Source organism: Pseudophryne corroboree, chromosome 6 (genome assembly GCF_028390025.1).
Source record: "Pseudophryne corroboree isolate aPseCor3 chromosome 6, aPseCor3.hap2, whole genome shotgun sequence".
NCBI lineage: Eukaryota > Metazoa > Chordata > Amphibia > Anura > Myobatrachidae > Pseudophryne > Pseudophryne corroboree.
Genome location: NC_086449.1, coordinates 242,430,808 through 242,452,120, shown reverse-complemented (window position 1 = coordinate 242,452,120; position 21,313 = coordinate 242,430,808). Strand labels below are relative to the sequence as shown.

General features: G+C 47.7%; 1 protein-coding gene across 5 annotated transcripts in view; it reads right to left on the bottom strand.

Moving 5' to 3' along the window:
• The window catches only part of ARNT2 (aryl hydrocarbon receptor nuclear translocator 2), a 256,680-nt gene that overhangs the window by 81,781 nt on the left and 153,586 nt on the right, over window positions 1-21,313 (bottom strand). For 4 of the 5 annotated variants that reach the window (XM_063925809.1, XM_063925805.1, XM_063925806.1 and 1 more), the window contains 3 exons: window positions 13,209-13,311; window positions 12,840-12,905; window positions 12,656-12,750 (listed from right to left, as the gene is read on the bottom strand). In XM_063925809.1, the coding sequence (XP_063781879.1) occupies window positions 12,656-12,750; window positions 12,840-12,905; window positions 13,209-13,311 (264 nt within the window). The remainder of the gene's footprint in view (window positions 1-12,655; window positions 12,751-12,839; window positions 12,906-13,208; window positions 13,312-21,313) is intronic. The other variant, XM_063925807.1, reaches the window with a different exon arrangement.

The window sequence follows — 21,313 nt, the reverse complement described above, 5'->3', positions numbered from 1 at the left end:
GATCCGGTGTTCAACCGCCATGCCGTCAAACGCAGCCGCGGTAAGTCTTGGAACAGACAGGGCCCCTGCAGCAGCAGGTCCTGTCTGAGCGGCAGAGGCCATGGGTCCTCTGAGATCAATTCTTGAAGTTCCGGGTACCAAGCTCTTCTTGGCCAATCCGGAACAATGAGTATAGTTCTTACTCCTCTTTTCCTTATTATCCTCAGTACCTTGGGTATGAGAGGAAGAGGGGGGAACACATAAACCGACCGGTACACCCACGGTGTCACTAGAGCGTCTACAGCTATCGCCTGAGGGTCCCTCGACCTGGCGCAATATTTTTCTAGCTTTTTGTTTAGGCGGGACGCCATCATGTCCACCTGTGGCCTTTCCCAACGGTTTACAATCAGTTGGAAGACTTCTGGATGAAGTCCCCACTCTCCCGGGTGGAGGTCGTGCCTGCTGAGGAAGTCTGCTTCCCAGTTGTCCACTCCCGGAATGAACACTGCTGACAGTGCTAACACGTGACTTTCCGCCCATCGGAGAATCCTTGTGGCTTCTGCCATCGCCGTCCTGCTTCTTGTGCCGCCCTGTCGGTTTACATGGGCGACTGCCGTGATGTTGTCTGACTGGATCAGAACCGGCTGGTTTTGAAGCAGGGGTTTTGCCTGACTTAGGGCATTGTAAATGGCCCTCAGTTCCAGAACATTTATGTGTAGGGAAGTCTCCTGACTTGACCAAAGTCCTTGGAAGTTTCTTCCCTGTGTGACTGCCCCCCAGCCTCGAAGGCTGGCATCCGTGGTCACCAGGACCCAGTCCTGTATGCCGAATCTGCGGCCCTCTTGAAGATGAGCACTTTGCAGCCACCACAGCAGAGATACCCTGGTCCTTGGAGACAGGGTTATCAACCGATGCATCTGAAGATGCGATCCGGACCACTTGTCCAACAGGTCCCACTGAAAAGTTCTGGCATGGAACCTGCCGAATGGAATTGCTTCGTAGGTAGCTACCATCTTTCCCAGGACTCGCGTGCAGTGATGCACCGACACCTGTTTTGGTTTCAGGAGGCCTCTGACTAGAGATGACAGCTCCTTGGCTTTCTCCTCTGGGAGAAACACTTTTTTCTGGACTGTGTCCAGAATCATCCCCAGGAACAGTAGACGTGTCGCAGGAACCAGCTGTGACTTTGGAATATTTAGAATCCAACCGTGCTGGTGTAGCACCTCCTGAGATAGTGCTACACCGACCAACAACTGCTCCCTGGACCTCGCCTTTATCAGGAGATCGTCCAAGTATGGGATAATTAAAACTCCCTTTTTTCGAAGGAGTATCATCATTTCGGCCATTACCTTGGTAAATACCCTCGGTGCCGTGGACAGGCCGAACGGCAACGTCTGGAATTGGTAATGACAATCCTGTACCACAAATCTGAGGTACTCCTGGTGAGGATGGTAAATGGGGACATGCAGGTAAGCATCCTTGATGTCCAGTTATACCATGTAATCCCCCTCTTCCAGGCTTGCAATAACCGCCCTGAGCGATTCCATCTTGAACTTGAATTTTTTTATATATGTGTTCAAGGATTTCAAATTTAAAATGGGTCTCACCGAACCGTCCGGTTTCGGTACCACAAACATTGTGGAATAGTAACCCCGTCCTTGTTGAAGTAGGGGCACCTTGACTATCACCTGCTGGGAATACAGCTTGTGAATTGCCTCTATCACAGCCTCCCTGCCTGAGGGAGTTGTTGGCAAGGCAGATTTGAGGAAACGGCGGGGGGGAAATGTCTCGAATTCCAGCCTGTACCCCTGAGATACCACTTGAAGGATCCAGGGATCTACTTGTGAGCGAGCCCACTGATTGCTGAAGTTTTTGAGACGGGCCCCCACCGTACCTGGCTCCGCCTGTTGAGCCCCAGCGTCATGCGGCGGACTTAGAAGAAGAAGTGGGGGAGGACTTTTGCTCCTGGGAACTGGCTGTATGCTGCAGCTTTTTTCCCCTACCTCTGCCGCTGGGCAGAAAGGACGCGCCTCTACCCCGCCTGCTCTTTTGGGGACGAAAGGACTGTACCTGATAATACGGTGCTTTCTTTGGTTGTGACGGGACATGTGGTAAAAATGCTGACTTCCCAGCCGTTGCTGTGGACACTAGGTCTGAAAGACCATCCCCGAACAACTCCTCACCCTTATAAGGCAAAACTTCCATGTGCCTTTTAGAATCTGCATCCCCTGTCCACTGCCGAGTCCATAACCCTCTCCTGGCAGAAATGGACAGTGCACTTATTTTAGATGCCAGCTGGCAAATATCCCTCTGTGCATCTCTCATGTATAAGACAGCGTCTTTAATATGCTCTATGTTTAGCAATATAGTGTCCCTGTCTAGGGTGTCAATGTTTTCCGACAGGGAATCTGACCACGCAGCTGCAGCACTGCACATCCATGCTGAAGCAATAGCTGGTCTCAGTATAATACCAGTGTGTGTATACTGTATATAGCCTTCAGGAGAGCCTCCTGCTTTCTATCAGCAGGTTCCTTTAGGGCGGCCGTATCCGGAGACGGTAGTGCCACCTTTTTTGATAAGCGTGTAAGCGCTTTATCCACCCTAGGGGGTGTTTCCCAACGTGACCTATCCTCTGGCTGGAAAGGGTACGCCATTAGTAACTTTTTAGAAATTACCAATTTTTTATCTGGGCAAGCCCACGCTACTTCACACACTTCATTTAATTCTTCAGGGGGTGACAACACCGCAGGGGGTGACAACACATTTATAGGCATCTGCTCCCCCTCCACATAAGCCTCCTCATCAAACATGTCGACACAGCCGTACCGACACACCGCACACACACAGGGAATGCTCTGACAGGAGACAGGACCCCACAAAGCCCTTTGGGGAGACAGAGAGAGAGAGTATGCCAGCACACACCAGAGCGCTATATAATACAGGGATTAACTAAGTTATATCCCCTTATAGCTGCTATATATGTATATTGCGCCTAAATTTAGTGCCCCCCCCCCTCTCTTTTTTACCCTTCTGTAGTGTAGACTGCAGGGGAGAGCCAGGGAGCTTCCTTCCAGCGGAGCTGTGAGGGAGAAATGGCGCCAGTGTGCTGAGGGAGATAGCTCCGCCCCTTTTTCGCAGAATTCTCCCGCTTTTTTCAGGAATTCTGGCAGGGGTAATTTATCACATATATAGCCTCTGGGGCTATATATTGTGATGATTTTGCCATGCAAGGTGTTTATATTGCTGCTCAGGGCGCCCCCCCCCCAGCGCCCTGCACCCATCAGTGACCGCAGTGTGAGGTGTGCAATGAGGAGCAATGGCGCACAGCTGCAGTGCTGTGCGCTACCTTGTTGAAGACAGGAGTCTTCTGCCGCCGATTTTCCGGATCACTTCTTGCTTCTGGCTCTGTAAGGGGGCCGGCGGCGCGGCTCCGGGACCGAACATCAAGGCCGGTTCCATGCGGTCGATCCCTCTGGAGCTAATGGTGTCCAGTAGCCTAAGAAGCCCAAGCTACCACCAGTTAGGTAGGTTCGCTTCTTCTCCCCTTAGTCCCTCGCTGCAGTGAGTCTGTTGCCAGCAGATCTCACTGTAAAATAAAAAACCTAAAATATACTTTCTCTCTAGGAGCTCAGGAGAGCCCCTAGTGTGCATCCAGCTCAGCCGGGCACAAGATTCTAACTGAGGTCTGGAGGAGGGACATAGAGGGAGGAGCCAGAGCACACCAGAATCTAAATTATTTCTTAAAGTGCCCATGTCTCTGCGGAGCCCGTCTATTCCCCATGGTCCTTACGGAGTCCCCAGCATCCACTAGGACGTTAGAGAAAATGGATAGTCGCTTTCAGGTCAGGCCCGTTTACATTTACAGACTGCCTGGCCTTCTAATACATGACCCTGGTTAGGAGGGAAAGCTGAGATGCCCGTCTGACTGAGTTTGGCAGACACGTCCAGCATCTTTAATTTTCCTGTGAGAATCCCAACTTCCAGATTGATTTTCAGAAAAAAGACTCACTTTTATATTGGAACAGACCATTCTGATCTGCCAAATATAACAATACCTCTAATAGCAAACAAAGACATTCACAGTTAATTCTCTAGTGAACGCTAACAAATGTAGAGTAATACTTTCTTTACACTCCTCCAAACAGAAGGTATAAGGATATGAACTCCTGACACTGCGGCATATGATAGAATATTGTATCTTCTCTCAGACCACATAAACAGCAAATTACATCACAATAGGGTATCTGCCAGTTGAGCGCACCAATAAATCTTAGTATATGTGTGTTACTGTGAAAGGAATTATCTATACATTCTGTCAGTCATCTTTACTGTATGATGTGAATGTTACGTGTCAGTTCCCTGCAATATGTGTAAATCTAGACTATTCATCTTTGTTCAGGATTTCTTTTCTATAATTATACAACAAATATAAAAACTTTCTCCAAAAAGAATATTTGCGGTTAGCAGCACGGTTGGCATTACTGCCCTGCAACAGTTAGCATTACTGCCCTGCAACACTGAGTTCCTGGTTTCTAGTCCCACCATGGTGTGGAGTTTATATAGTCTCCCTGTACTTGGGTGGGTTTCCTGTGGGTACTCCAATTACCTTCCACACTCCAAAAATATACTGGTAGGCTAACTGGCTCCTGACTCCAATGCCCCTCCCCTCCATTGTTACCTACTTACAAAATGACTTTCACCCCTTAAAGCTGGGCACATAATATTCACCAAACGTTCACTCAACACATGGCATGTGTATCTACCAGGTCAGACTGGCATCAATCAGAAGACTTACCCATGGACCAAAAGCCTACATGGGGTATTGCTTAAGGAAAATATTCTAAAGGGGGTAATTAAATTAAAAGTGATGGCTGCAATGTATCAGAAACACAGTGGTAACGCCTGCACATTGCCACCATAAACACTGCACATTTTATCTTGCACCCTACTGCATCTACCGTAATTCCCTGGAATGTGCACAAGCAGGACATTGGTGCTGCACATCACGGAAAATTTAATTGCCTACTAAAAAATAAGATTTTACTTACCGGTAAATCTATTTCTCGTAGTCCGTAGTGGATGCTGGGGACTCCGTAAGGACCATGGGGAATAGATGGGCTCCACAGGAGACATAAGCACTTTAAGAAAGAATTTAGATTCTGGTGTGCTCTGGCTTCTCCCTCTATGTCCCTCCTCCAGACCTCAGTTAGAGAAACTGTGCCCGGAAGAGCTGACAGTACAAGGAAAGGATTTTGGTAATCCAGGGCAAGATTCATACCAGCCACACCAATCACACCGTATAACTTGAGATAAACATACCCAGTCAACAGTATGAACAACAACATAGCAACAGGTCAACCCTGATGCAACCATAACATAACCCTTATTCAAGCAATAACTATATACAAGCATTGCAGAAGAAGTCCGCACTTTGGACGGGCGCCCAGCATCCACTACGGACTACGAGAAATAGATTTACCGGTAAGTAAAATCTTATTTTCTCTAACGTCCTAGTGGATGCTGGGGACTCCATAAGGACCATGGGGATTATACCAAAGCTCCCAAACGGGCGGGAGAGTGCGGATGACTCTGCAGCACCGATTGAGCAAACACATGGTCCTCCTCGGCCAGGGTATCAAACTTGTAGAACTTTGCAAAAGTGTTTGAACCTGACCAAGTAGCCGCTCGGCAAAGTTGTAATGCCGAGACCCCTCGGGCAGCCGCCCAAGAAGAGCCCACCTTCCTAGTGGAATGGGCCTTAACTGATCTTGGCAGCGGCAATCCAGCCGCCGAATGAGCCTGCTGAATCGTGTTACAGATCCAGCGAGCAATAGTCTGCTTTGAAGCAGGAGCACCAAGCTTGTTGGAAGCATACAGGATAAACAAAGACTCTGTTTTCCTGACCCTAGCTGTTCTGGCTACATAAACCTTCAAAACCCTGACTACATCAAGCAACTCGGAATCCTCCAAGTCCGCAGTAGCCACAGGCACCACAATAGGTTGGTTTATATGAAAGGATGAAACCACTTTTGGCAGAAATTGTGGACGGGTCCGCAATTCTGCTCTATCCGCATGGAAAACCAGATAGGGGCTTTTATGTGACAAAGCCGCCAACTCTGACACACGCCTAGCCGAAGCCAAGGCTAATAGCATGACCACCTTCCACGTGAGATATTTCAACTCCACCGTTTTGAGTGGTTCAAACCAGTGGGATTTCAGGAAACTCAACACCACGTTAAGATCCCAAGGTGCCACTGGAGGCACAAAAGGGGGCTAAATATGCAGCACTCCCTTTACAAACGTCTGAACTTCAGGTAGAGAAGTCAAATCCTTTTGAAAGAAAATGGATAGGTGCCGAAATCTGGACCTTAATGGACCCCAATTTTAGACCCAAATTCACTCCTGACTGAAGGAAACGGCCCAGCTGGAATTCCTCCGTAGGGGCTTTCCTGGCCTCACACCAAGCAACATATTTTCGCCATATACGGTGATAATGTTGAGCTGTCACGTCCTTCCTAGCCTTTATCAGCGTAGGAATGACCTCATCCGGAATGCCTTTCTGTGCTAGGATCCGGCGCTCAACCGCCATGCCGTCAAACGCAGCCGCGGTAAGTCTTGGAACAGACAGGGCCCCTGTTGCAACAAGTCCTGTCTTAGAGGAAGAGGCCACGGGTCCTCTGTGAGCATTTCTGGCAGATCTGGATACCAAGTCCTTCGTGGCCAATCTGGAACAATGAGTATCGTTCTCACTCCTCTTTTCCTTATTATTCTCAGCACCTTGGGTATGAGAGGAAGAGGAGGAATTACATAGACCGACTGGAACACCCACGGTGTCACCAGGGCGTCTACAGCTATCGCCTGAGGGTCTCTTGACCTGGCGTAATACCTCTGTAGTTTTTTGTTGAGGCGGGATGCCATCATGTCCACCTGTGGCAGTTCCCACCGACTTGCAGTCTGTGCGAAGACTTCCTGATGAAGTCCCCACTATCCCGGGTGGAGGTCGTGTCTGCTGAGGAAGTCTGCTTCCCAGTTGTCCACTCCCGGGGTGAACACTGCTGACAGTGCGCTTACGTGATTTTCCGCCCAGCGAAGAATTCTGGTGGCTTCCGCCATCGCTACCCTGCTCCTTTTGCTGCCTTGTCGGTTTACATGAGCCACTGCGGTGATGGTGTCTGACTGAATCAGAACTGGTTGGTCGCGAAGCAGGGTCTCCACTTGACGTAGGGCGTTGTATACGGCCCTTAGTTCCAGGATGTTGATGTGAAGGCAAGTCTCCTGACTTGACCACAGACCTTGGAAATTTCTTCCCTGTGTGACTGCTCCCCACCCTCGGAGGCTTGCATCCGTGGTCACCAGGACCCAGTCCTGAATGCCGAATCTGCGGCCCTCGAGAAGGTGAGCACTCTGCAGCCACCACAGGAGAGACACCCTGGCCCTGGGGGATAGGGTGATTAACCGATGCATCTGAAGATGTGACCCGGACCACTTGTCCAGTAAGTCCCATTGAAAGGTCCTCGCATGGAACCTGCCGAAGGGAATGGCCTCGTATGATGCCACCATCCTACCCAGGACTCGAGTGCAGTGATGCACCTACACCTGTTTTGGTTTTAATAGGTTCCTGACCAGTGTCATGAGCTCCTGAGCTCTCTCTATCGGGAGATAAACCCTTTTCTGGTCTGTGTCTAGAATCATGCCTAGGAAAGGCAGACGAGCCGTAGGAACCAACTGCGACTTTGGAATATTTAGAATCCAGCCATGTTGCCGTTACACTTCCAGAGAAAGTGCTACGCTGATCAGCAACTGCTCTCTTGATCCCGCTTTTATGAGGAGATCGTCCAAGTATGGGATAATTTTGACCCCTTGCTTCCGCAGGAGTACCATCATTTCCGCCATTACCTTGGTAAATATTCTCGGTGCCGTGGAGAGACCAAACGGCAACGTCTGAAATTGGTAATGACAATCCTGTACCACAAATCTGAGGTACGCCTGATGAGGTGGATAAATGGGGACATGAAGGTATGCATCCTTTATGTCCAGAGACACCATAAAATCCCCCCCTTCCAGGCTTGCGACGACCGCTCTCAGCGATTCCATCTTGAACTTGAACCTTTTCAGGTATATGTTCAGGGATTTTAAATTTAATATGGGTCTGACCGAACCGTCCGGTTTCGGGACTACAACATGGTCGAATAATGACCCCCTCCTTGTTGAAGGAGGGGAACCTTGACCACCACCTGTTGAAGATACCATTTGTGAATTGCAGTTAACACTATTTCCCTCTCATGGGGGAAAGCCGGCAGGGCCGTCGGTGAGGGGGCATCTCCTCGAAGTCCAGCTTGTATCCCTGAGACACAATATCTATTGCCCAGGGATCCAACAGGGAGTGAACCCACTTGTGGCTGAAATTTCGAAGACGTGCCCCCACTGGGCCTAGCTCCGCCTGTGGAGCCCCAGCGACATGCGGTGGATTTTGTAGAGGCCGGGGAGGACTTATGTTCCTGGGTACTAGCTGTGTTGTGCAGCTTCTTTCCTCTGCCCTTGCCTCTGGCAAGAAAGGACGCACCTCGGACTTTCTTGTTTCTTTGTGATCGAAAGGACTGCATTTGATAATGTCGTGCTTTCCTAGGCTGTGCTGGAATATAAGGCAAAAGATCAGAATTACCAGCTATAGCTGTGGAGACCAGGTCCGAGATCCCTTCTCCACACAATCCTCAGCCTTGTAAGGTAAACCTTCCATATGCCTCTTAAGTCGGCATCACCTGTCCATTGCATGTTCCACAGGACACGTCAAGCAGAAATCGACATAGCGTTGACTCTAGAACCCAGTAGACTAATGTCTCTTTGGGCATGTTTTATATATATATCTAAGACAGCATCTTTTATATATATATCTATATATATACATATATATATATATACATACTAGGGTCTCAATCTCTGCTGATAAGGTATCTGTCCACGCTGCTACAGCGCTATAAACCCATGCCGACACAATCGCAATCGCCGGTCTGAGTAGTGTACCAGAATGTGTGTAAATGGACTTCAAAGTACTTTTACTGCATGCTATCTGCAGGATCCCTGAGGATAGCTGTTAAGTCAGCGCTATCTTTTGGGCAAACATGACACCCTAGGGGAAGATTCCCATCGTATCCTGGCCCTAATAGGGAAATGATACTCCCTGAGAATTCTTTGTGGGAAACTGCAGTCTCTTGTCTGGAGATTCCCGCTCTTTTTCTTCATGAGAGGAGGGAAATTTACCTCAGCTTTCTTCCCCTTAAACATGTGTACCCTTGTGTCAGGGACAGATGAGTCATCAGTGATATGCAAAACATTTTTTATTACAATAATCATATATTGAATACTTTCCTGCCATTTTGGCTGTAACTTTGCATTATCGTAGTCGACACTGGAGTCAGACTCCGTGTCGATATCAGTGTCTATTATTTTGGATAGTGAGCATTGAGAGACTCTGAAGGTCTCTGCGACATAGGGACAGACATGGGTAGATTCCCTGTCTGTTCTCTAATCTTTTGTGCAATAAATTTTCCTTAGCGCTTAATTTCACATATCCAAAGAGGTGTCGGCGTTGTCGACGGAGACACCACTCACACACACATTTGCTCCATCTCCTCCTTAGGGGAGCCTTTTACCTCAGACATGTCGACACACACGTACCGACACACCACACACTCAGGGAATGCTCATCTGAAGACAATTCCCCCACAAGGCCCTTTGGAGAGACAGAGAGAGAGTATGCCAGCACACACCCCAGCGCTATAAACCCAGGAATAACACAGTAACTTAATGTTAACCCAGTAGCTGCTGTTTATATAGATTTTTGCTCCTAATTATGTGCCCCCCCTCTCTTTTTACCCTCTTCTACCGTGTATCTGCAGGGGAGAGCCTGGGGAGCTTCCTCTCAGCGGAGCTGTGGAGAAAAAATGGCGCAGGTGAGTGCTGAGGAAGAAGCCCCGCCCCTCGACTGCGGGCTTCTGTCCCGCTTAAATATACATTTTCTTGGCGGGGGCTCATACATATATACAGTGCCCAACTGTATATATGTGTACTTTTGCCAAAAGAGGTCCATATGCTGCCCAGGGCGCCCCCCCCCCCCCCCCCTGCGCCCTGCACCCTTACAGTGACCGGAGTATGTGAGGTGTGTGGAAGCAATGGCGCACAGCTGCAGTGCTGTGCGTTACCTCAGTGAAGAACGGAGTCTTCTGCCGCCGATTTCGAAGTCTTCTTGCTTCTCATACTCACACGGCTTCTGTCTTCCGGCTCTGCGAGGGGGACGGCGGCGCGGCTCTGGGATCGGACGACGAGGGTGAGATCCTGTGTACGATCCCTCTGGAGCTAATGGTGTCCAGTAGCCTAAGAAGCAGGACCTAGCTTCAGAGAGTAGGGCTGCTTCTCTCCCCTCTGTCCCACGATGCAGGGAGTCTGTTGCCAGCAGAGCTCCCTGAAAATAAAAAACCTAACAAAATACTTTCTCACAGCAAGCTCAGGATAGCTCACTGAACAGCACCCAGCTCGTCCGGGCACAGATTCAAACTGAGGTCTGGAGAAGGGACATAGAGGGAGGAGCCAGAGCACACCAGAATCTAAATTCTTTCTTAAAGTGCCCATGTCTCCTGCGGAGCCCGTCTATTCCCCATGGTCCTTACGGAGTCCCCAGCATCCACTAGGACGTTAGAGAAATTTTATTTTAATCTTCCATAAAGCAAAAACATGTAAAAGAATAACCTCTAAAATAAAAGTAAATATGTACATATAGGGTAAATAATATGTGCTGCATGTAATATATTATTTCATATTACAGTGGGCTGATTGACCCATAGAGGTGTATTCAATTCTTGTAGGAAACTGCCCTCTTGTCGGAAAGACAGCAGTTTCCGACTTTTTTAGGTCGGAAGGGGTTCCAACCTATTCAATGCCCCCTCAGATTTTTTGACAAATTGGGAATTCCAACTTGTTGGAAAGCATGCGGATCAGTAGCTTAAGCCGCTGATCCGCGCGTTTTGTCAGAAACACGGCCAAATCCGACACGTTTTAGCCCCGTTTCAGACAATGTCAATCCGACTTTAAAAAAAGTCGGGTTGGCATTGTCGTGAACGGCCAAATCCAACACTCATTGAATACTCAGATGTCGGATCCTTTCCATCTATTGAATATACCCCTTAATGTGCCAACACAGCATCTGTCATTCTCCTTGGTAATACTTTTCTTCCTCTGTACCCACGTAACATATTTCCCCCACTCATCCGCTCAATCCACCAGGTACTCATACAAACATGGAATCTTACTATTTGGACCTTCTAGTCTACTTACTTCAAGTCTTCAAGCATAACTTTAAAACTAATCTTTCCCAACAAGACATACAGCTAGCTCAGTAGTGTACAGCAAGAAGGTGCTCGCTGGCATGCTGCTATGAAACAGACTAGCTAAGCAATAAAATGCTGACCATGGAATTCATTGTATAATGGTGGTACTAGGGGCCTAATTCAGACCTGGTCGCTGCAATGGCTGCATACGCAGGCTGAAGCCAAGTCATGTGTGCACACTCGCAGCAGCAGCACTGCACGTGCGCACACAGTGAAATACAATGGTATCTCGCTTGTGCGATCACCTCTGCCTGATTGACAGGCAGAGGCGATCACGGGGCATGTCGGCGGCATTTGGGGGGTGCGGTCGGCAGCCGCTGCGACCCTAAATATGACAGGTAGTCGCCTGCCTTCACAGCTAGGCTACATAGGCAGAGAACTACTCATCAGATGCGAAACCATCGCTGATGTGTAATGCTTTGCATGTCTGTGGGGGGGGAAGCAGGAGGACAGGACTTGCCCTGTGCTGGGCATCCCCCCGCATGCCAAAGATTTTGATCGTAGATGTGAGTTTTTTTGCACATCTACGATCAAGTCTGAATTAGGCTCTATGAGCCTGATTCAGACCTGTTCGCTAGGGTGCGTTTTTTGCATCCCTGCGATCAGGTAGTCGCCGCCTACAGGGGGAGGGTATGGAGAGTGTGCAGGTGTGCGATCACATTTGTAGCAGAACTGCACAAACCTAAGTTTGTGCAGTTTCTGCTCAGCCCAGGACTTACTCTGCTGCTGCGATGATCTGGGCCGGAGCTGACGTCAGAAACCCTCCCTTCAAATGCCTGGTCCCTCCTGCGTTTTCCCAGACACTCCTTGTAAACGGACAGTTGCCACCCACAAACGCCCTCTTCCTGTCAATCTCCTTGAGATCGCCGGTGCATTCGTTATTTTCGCACCATCCCGTCTCTGGCCGGCGATCCCCGTTGCTGTGGCCTGTTGCGGTGACCATGCAGTGCAGTCCTGATCGCAGACTGTGAGAAAATGCACAGCAGCGATCAGGTCTGAATACATTATGAACATCTATATTAAAGAAGTAGTAGTGGTAGTGGTGGTGGTGGTGGTAGTAGTAGTAGTAGTAAAGTGTAACTAATATCACAGTAGAGAACCAATGCCATGTGAGTGGGAATTTCAGAACACTGATTAGTTACTTTGAGTAAGCGGGAAGGGGGGAGGGATTTCTTGTGCCAGACACTTGGTTTGTCTCTAGGATCACTAATGTCCATATTCACGGATTCCAGATCCCAGATCTGTGTCATGGTCCCAGCTGGACGGACATGACTCTTTGTTCTAACTTCACACACCTTTCTTACCTGCTGGAGGCCATGCCTTAATGTATCCTGTACAGTGAACTACAGAATACTGTGCCTCTCCTTCTTTCACTGGTCCAAGGCCATTCCTAAAAGAGACAGTAGAGTGCTTTGTGCCAAGACAGAGTAACTGCTATGAAAAACATAGTGAAAAACTAAAAATATGTGGAAAGCTTACCTGTATCTCTTTCGCATTGTGCTAATTCTGTTATGAGGTAGGTGATCCAGTTGGGCATTACCACACCTACAGTAAAACACACTGGCACATTTAGAATACTGAGAGCAGGCAGAACAGGGTGACCTTGGAGGCAGCATGCTATTTAGTTTATATATATACACACACACACACACACACACACACACACACACACACACACACACACACACACACACACACACACAGTATATATATATATTATGTTAGTACTGCAGAAAAAATCATGAGTAAAATATTCACTGTTTGTATGCTTGCTACATGTCCAGTAACAGACACTAATGTGGACACACAGCATGTTAGATTATAGGCACACATATACGTTGACATTACCTCATCCGGCAAATGAAGGAACGCCGGGATCCCATACACATTCTCATAGATGACTGCTGGCCCTCTTTTTTTACTGTACCGGTCTTCAAGTCCAAAATCCGTCCTAAATACAGAAAAATACAGAAATTGAATTATTTTTTCTTCTCTGTACCTTATTAAATTAATGTTTTCAACATGTTGACTATAAAAGGAGAGTCCTATTTCTGTCAGTTGTTACATGGGAAAAATGAGAGTGAGGAACCTTTTTTTTTTGTTACTATATCGTAGAGGTCCAATTTGTTTATTTGGTGTGTTCCCTCTTAAAGAATACTTGAAACAACACAAGGAGTCATCTATAAAAGGAGGCAGAGCACTGTGACTTTATGAGGTGAATCCCTTAGCGTTGATGGCTGAGACGTGCTATGCCATAAGAGTGCATTGTGGCTAGTAACACCACTAATATTCCTGGCACCCCATAGACATGCACAGGAAAATTAGTGATTTTGAGCTACCGTATTAGGTGAATATTTGCACAGTTGAACATTGTGTTGATATTTTGCGGCACACTGACTGCAGCTGAATTGCCCACTCCTGTGTGACTACTTTTGTCCATGTTGTCTTTAGTCCTTATGATGCAGTTCAGGAAATGATGCAGCACAATGTTACTTTTAGCAAAACAATGAATTAAGGACCTGATTCAGGCTATCACAGTAGAATGAAGATGTTTTCACAATACTGCAATGTTTTCCAATTTGCACAGAAGCCGCACTGCGCAGATCCTGATCTGTGATTTCGCTTGCAGTGCCCCAAAGCCACATCGCTGCTTAGGGACAGGTGGCACTGTGCAGCATTCCTGAAAATGGGGGCGTGTCTGCCCCATTTTGTGGGATTGGCTAGGCCAGTGGTTGCGTCCTTGAATGCAGCCTCACAGGCCCAGGCAGCGTAAAACCATTGGCCCTCCTGAGTAACGTGAGGTTACTCATATTACAGATGGTCACCTAGATGATTGTATGCGGGGTCCTCGGTGATGCCGTGGGCGTCTTTCTACAACAGCATCGCCCCCGCAGCTTTTACATATTTTCACATCACAAAGACTCAGCAGTGATATCATTACCGTGATAGTCTGAATCAGGCCATAAGTGCTAAAGTTGATAAAATTAGATTTCATGCCGTTGGCAAGTTACAAAGAGCAGTGGAATGAAGCACATAATGTCTCATTTTGGGGACAAGTGCAGAATGTTTAGCCAAATTAACAAACAAACAATTGAACAGATTTCAGCACAGGTGGCAATATTCATTATTCACAATCCCAACTGCTCCACACAGGACCATGTACAGTAGGAGCATAACATAAATAACATAGATGCACGATGCTGCACATAAAAACTAATACAAAACTCTGAAAAAGTATTGCAAGTAAGATATACGCAGCCTTGATGTTATACTTTACTGACCTATATAACCATTACATGACATAAAAAAATAGGATTTTAATTATCTACCGGTAAATCCTTTTCTCGTAGTCCGTAGAGGACACTGCGGTCCATTTAGTACCATGGGGTATAGACGGGTCCACTAGGAGCCATGGGCACTTTAAGAATTTAATAGCGTGGGCTGGCTCCTCCCTCTATGCCCCTCCTACTAGACTCAGTCTAGGAAACTGTGCCAGAGGAGACGGACATACTTTGAGAGGAGAGATAAGGATAGTGGTGAGCTAACCAAACTTGAAACAGGAACAACAACGGCTGAACCAACATTACTTAACCAAGTAACAGTGCAGGAAGAACAAAGCACTGGGCGGGCGCCCAGTATCCTCTACGGACTACGAGAAAAGAATTTACCGGTAGGTAATTAAAATCCTATTTTCTCTTACGTCCTAGAGGACTGGGGTCCATTTAATACCATGGGGATGTACCAAAGCTCCCAAACCGGGCGGTAAAGTGCTGAGGTTCCTGCAGAACTGATTGACCAAACTGAAGGTCCTCGGAGGCCAAAGTATCGAACTTGTAGAACTTAGCAAACGTGCTCGAACCTGACCAAGTAGCTGCTCGGCAGAGCTGTAAAGCCGAGACACCCCGGGCAGCCGCCCAGGAAGCACCCATCGACCCAGTAGAGTGGGCCTGTACAGATACTGGACATGGCAAACCTGCCGTGGAATAAGCATGTTGGATAGTAAGCTTGATCCAGCGTGCAATGGACTGCTTTAACGCAGGACACCCAATTTTATTGGGATCATAAAGAACAAACAGCGAGTCCGATTTTCTGTGATGAATTGTTTGCTTGACATACACCTTCAAGGCCCTCACAACATCCAAAGACTTTGAAGTAGCAGAGGTGTCGGTGACAACCGGAACCACAATAGGTTGGTTGATGTGAAACGCAGACACCACTTTAGGAAGAAATTGCTGACGAGTTCTGTGTTCAGCTCTGTCCTCATGGAAAATTAAATAGGGACTTTTGTGAGACAAAGCCACCAGCTCCAACACATGTCTTGCTGAAGCCAAGGCCAACAGTGTGACGGTTTTCCATGTAAGATATTTTACTTCCACCCCCTGTAATGGTTCAAACCAGTCCGATTGGAGGAATTGCAGCACCAAATTGATAACCAATGTGCCGTGGGAGGCACAAAGGGAGGTTGGATGTGTAGAGCACCTTTCAAGAACGTTTGGACCTCAGGGAGAGTAGCCAATTGTTTCTGAAAGAAAATGGACAAGGCCAAAATCTGGACTTTTATGGAGCCTAGACGCAGGCCCACATTCACACCTGACTGCAGAAAAAGCAGGGAAACGTCCCAGATGAAATTCCTCCACAGAATAATTTCTGCTCTCACACCAAGAGATGTATTTCTTCCAAATACGATGGTAATGCTTAGACGTTACCCCCTTCCTGGCTATTCTGTGAACCCTGAGTACCCAGTAGTAAGCCCCCTGGTGAAGAGGAACACTCCGCTGTACAAGAAACACACTCTTTGCCTGACATAAATGTAAATGTGACAGCGCACACACACACACACACACACACACACACACACACACACACACACACACACAAGGTTAAGCACAAGTAACCAACAAAGAGCCCATCAGGGAGACACAGAGTTGTTTGGAGCGAGCCCCCACCGCGCCCTTACCGCTAATGCCAAGCTTAGCCAGGTCGCGGACTAAGTACCCTGATAGGGGACTTAGTACACTAGTAGTCACTCCCCCCTGCTATGACTTCCTGGTACCGCTGAGGTAATTTGGAGTCACACCGGAGGAGCTGCGCGTCTGTGTCTACTGCAGAGGGAAAATGGCGCTGGTGAGCTGCTGGATCCTCTCATAGTGAAGCCCCGCCCCTTCAATGGCGCGCGGTCTTCCAGCTTTTTTTATACTGGCTGAGGTAATTTTAGAAATCGCAGTCTAGGTCAGAGCATCCCAAACTCCGCAATTACAGTCCAGGTTTTATTGATATCCATGCTTGAGTACAAGTGACTCTGGGCCTAATTCAGCATGGATTGCTAAATTGCAAAAAAGGCAATCGGCCGATTATCGTCAGACTACGCATGCACAGGCTCAGTGAGATGCGATCGCAAAGTGACTAACAGAGAGTGACCGTTTGTGGGAGACAACAAGGTGTTTGTGGGGAGTGGGTGGGAAAATGCAGACGTGGCATGGCTATTTTCGGGGCGTGCATCTGACGTCAGCTGCGGTGGCTAAGACTTAAAACACGGCGCCTTGTGCAACTGCATTCTAATTATTCTGAGTAGCTCTTGGTCTACCGCAACTGTCGATAGTGCTCGATTTCTGCGTATGCATCACAGTTATGTGACTGCATATACGCAAATTTATAAATGCAGCGGTGAGCGTCTTTTTCCTTTCTGGGCAGCTCTTCACATGCGTTTTTCAGCAGAAGCAGGATTGAGAAAATCACAGTTTCTGTCTCAATAGCGATCCATGCTGAATTAGGCCCTTAATTAATATTTCAGTTATTTTGATTTGACCATCTGGACTCAAACATGGATATCCTTAAAACCTGGACTGTAATGGCGGAGTTTGGGAAACTCTGATTTAGGGTGTGGGTGGACACATGGAGGGAGAGGGAAGTACAGATGGGGAAAGCATACTTTGGGCAACTAGTAGGAATGGTACTAGGCTTGAATGTAGAGATGAGTCTTGAGAGCATAATGGAAACAAGTCTTATTGCGAAGTCATTCTAAAGGTTGGGGATGGCACAGAAGAAACCCTGAAGGTGAGAGTAGGAGGTGGTACTAATGGTGCAGGCAGAGGCTGTCACTGGCAGAGAGAAGTAAATGGGAGGGAGTATAAGTGAAAATGATACTGGAGATGTAGGGGGAGAGGAGTGGTTCAGGGCTTTAAGGGCGAGTGTGAAGCATCAAAATTTGATGTTGTGGGGGACAGGTAGCCAGTTGACCAACTGAAAGATGGAGCAGAAGGGGTAGTGCGAGAAGACAAGAAAATTATGGTAACGGCATTGGTAAGGATATATTGAAAATACTTGAGTTGGAAGGCTAGAGAGGAACAGACTGCAGTAATGTGGGCAGAAGATAAGAGTGTGAATATAGATTTTAGTGGCCCCCATGAAGAGAAAGGGCCTGATCCTGGAGACGTTGAGGAGGTGGAAGCGACATGACTGAAAGGGACTGAATGTGAGTGTGGAAAGCCTAGGATGACAGTGAACCTGGAGAACAGGGAAGATGCAGGCGATGGAACCTTGGCGAGGGAATCTCCCTTCACTTATTTCCTGAACACTATCACTATAGGAGTACTCCATTAATTTCTAGCCTACAACCAGTATGAAAACACTCCATTCAATGTCAGCTTACAACCTTCATTCACTGTATGCCTATTACCAGAATAGGAGTGCTCCACTCATTAGTTTCCTGCCTACTCAAAGATGTGTTACTAATATATATTTGCAGGACAGGTTACAATAATGACTACACATATGTCCTCATACATCTTTGCTGCTGACCACCAGGTAGTGTGAGAATCTTCTAGTGTCGGGTGTCTTTTTTTTTTTTTTGCTGAGAATGCGTCTTCGTTGCAACATAATGCAACTAGGATGCACGGGGAGACTGTGCTGATTAATTTGATATATGACACTTGTATATCTGTGTGTGACTGAGTCTCTGAATCTGTATACAAAATGCTACAATGTAGCAGCGGTATCTTTTTTCCAATACAAGTTCTGTTCTGCTACGTGTATAGTCTCAGTCACACACAATATACAAGTGTCATAATTCAAATGAATCAGTACAGTCTCCCCGTGCATCCTAGTAGCATTGCATTGTGCATAAGATGCATTTTCGTCAAACCAAAAAAAATTACGAACGACGCTAGCAGAGTTGCACGGGACCTGGCGGATCACTCATGCCAGGCATCTCGCGCTGTATGGCGTACTGAGGCTAGATGTATGAGGACTCATCTGTACATCTAAAGGTGCGTACACACGGTGCGATGTGCATAGCACCCGACTATGGGGTAAATTTACTAAGATTCGTATTTTCCCGTTTGAGGTCAAAGTTCAATCACGAATGACATCGAAAGTGTAAATATGCAACTTTTTGAATTGATTACGACTAAATTACTAAGCTGCCGTATTCTGCATTTTCGGGTTTTCCGATGTCGATGTCATTCGTTTTTTTTGGCAGTGTTTTACGTGAGTGACTTGTAAAACACTGCCGACTTTAACACAATGAATCTCGGCCGGATCTGAGAGATCCGTGCTGGGCTTCATTGTGCACCTTGTAAAAAAAAATAAAAAAAAATGTTTAAATGTAAAAAAAAAATTGCGTGGGGTCCCCCCTCCTAAGGCAAACCAGCCTCGGGCTCTTTGAGCCGATCCTGGTTGCAGAAATATGGGGAAAAAATGAACAGGGGTTCCCCCATATTTAAACAACCAGCATCGGGCTCTGCGCCTGGTCCTGGTTCCAAAAATACGGGGGACAAAAAGAGTAGGGGTCCCCCGTATTTTTGAAACCAGCACCGGGCTCCACTAGCTGGACAGATAATGCCACAGCCGGGGGTCACTTTTATACAGTGCCTTGCGGCCGTGGCATCAAATATCCAACTAGTCACCCCTGGCCGGGGTACCCTGAGGGAGTGGGGACCCCTTCAATCAAGGGGTCCCCCCCCCCCCAGCCACCCAAGGGCCAGGGGTGAAGCCCGAGGCTGTCCCCCCCATCCAATGGGCTGCGGATGGGGGGCTGATAGCCTTTGTTCAAAGTGAATGATATTGTTTTTAGTAGCAGTACTACAAGGCCCAGCAAGCCTCCCCGCAAGCTGGTACTTGGAGAACCACAAGTACCAGCATGCGGCGGAAAAATGGGCCCGCTGGTACCTGTAGTACTACTACTAAAAAAATACCCCAATAAAGACAACACACACACACCTTGAAAGTATAACTTTAATACATCCATCCACACCTCCATATACACATACTTACCTTATGTTCCCACGCAGGTCGGTCCTCTTCTCCAGTAGAATCCATGGTGTACCTGTAGAAAAAATTATACTCACATAATCCAGTGTTTTAGGCTCCTCTGTAAATCCTTTTGTAATCCACGTACTTGTAAAAATAAAAAAACGGATACCCGACCTCGCACTGAAAGGGGACCCATGTTTCCACATGGGTCCCCTTTCCCCGAATGCCAGGAACCCCCTCTGACTTAAGTCCAAGAAGGTTCCATCAGCCAATCAGGGAGCGCCACGTTTGGCACCCTCCTGATCGTCTGTGTGCTCCTGTACTGACTGACAGGCGGCACACGGCAGTGTTACAATGTAGCGCCTATGCGCTCCATTGTAACCAATGGTGGGAACTTTGTAGTCAGCGGTTGACCGAAAGTGACCTCACCGCTGACCACAAAGTTCCCACCATTGGTTACAATGGAGCGCATAGGCGCTACATTGTAACACTGCCGTGTGCCGCCTGTCAGTCAGTACAGGAGCACACAGACGATCAGGAGGGTGCCAAACGTGGCGCTCCCTGATTGGCTGATGGAGCACACAGCCGATCAGGAGGGTGCCACAACGTGGCGCTCCCTGATTGGCTGAAGAAACCCACTTAGACATCAGTCAGAGGGGGTTTCTGGCATTCGGGGAAAGGGGTCCCATGTGGAAACATGGGGCCCCTTTCAGTTCGTGGTCGGGTGTCCCGTTTTTTTATTTTTACAAGTACGTGGATTACAAATGGATTATCCGAGGAGCCCTCTACACTGGATTTGGTGAGTAGGATTTTTTCAACAGGTACACCATGGATTCTACTGGAGAAGAGGACCAACCCTCGTGTGAACATAAGGTAAGTATGTGTATATGGTGGTGTGTATGTCTGCATTAAAGTTATACTTTCAAGGTGTGTGTGTAATGTCTTTATTGGGGTATTTTTTTAGTAGTAGTACTACAGGTACCAGCGGGCCCGGTTTTCCGCCGCATGCTGGTACTTGTGGTTCTCCAAGTACCAGCTTGCGGGGGAGGCTTGCTGGGACTTGTAGTACTGCTACTAAAAACAATATTCATTACTTTCAACAAAGGCTATCAGCCTCCCATCCGCAGCCCATTGGATGGGGGGGACAGCCTCTGGCCCTTGGGTGGCTGGGGGGGGGGGGGGGGGCCTTGATTGAAGGCACTGTATAAAAGTGACCCCCGGCTGTGGCATTAGCTGTCCAGCTAGTGGAGCCCGGTGCTGGTTTCAAAAATACGGGGGACCCCTACGCTTTTTGTCCCCCGTATTTTTGGAACCAGGACCAGGCGCAGAGCCCGGAGCTGGTTGCTTAAATATGGGGGAACCCCTGTCAATTTTTCCCCCATATTTTTGCAACCAGAGCCGGTTCAAAGAGCCCGAGGCTGGTTTGGTTTAGGAGGGGGGACCCCACGCATTTTTTTTTTTTAAATTATAACATTTCCCACCCCTTCCCACTGAAAAACATGCACAGATCTCATGGATCCGTGCATGCCTATACAAACACGGGATAAAAAAGCAGGTCTGTTTTTTTTTAGCACTTTTTCACGATTTGTATTTTAGCACGGCAGTGTTTGGCTATTGTCGGCAGTGTTTGTGTTTTGCACTTTTTAGTAAATGACCGATTTCTACCAAATTGCAGGCGTATTTGACCGATGGTGTATTGATTC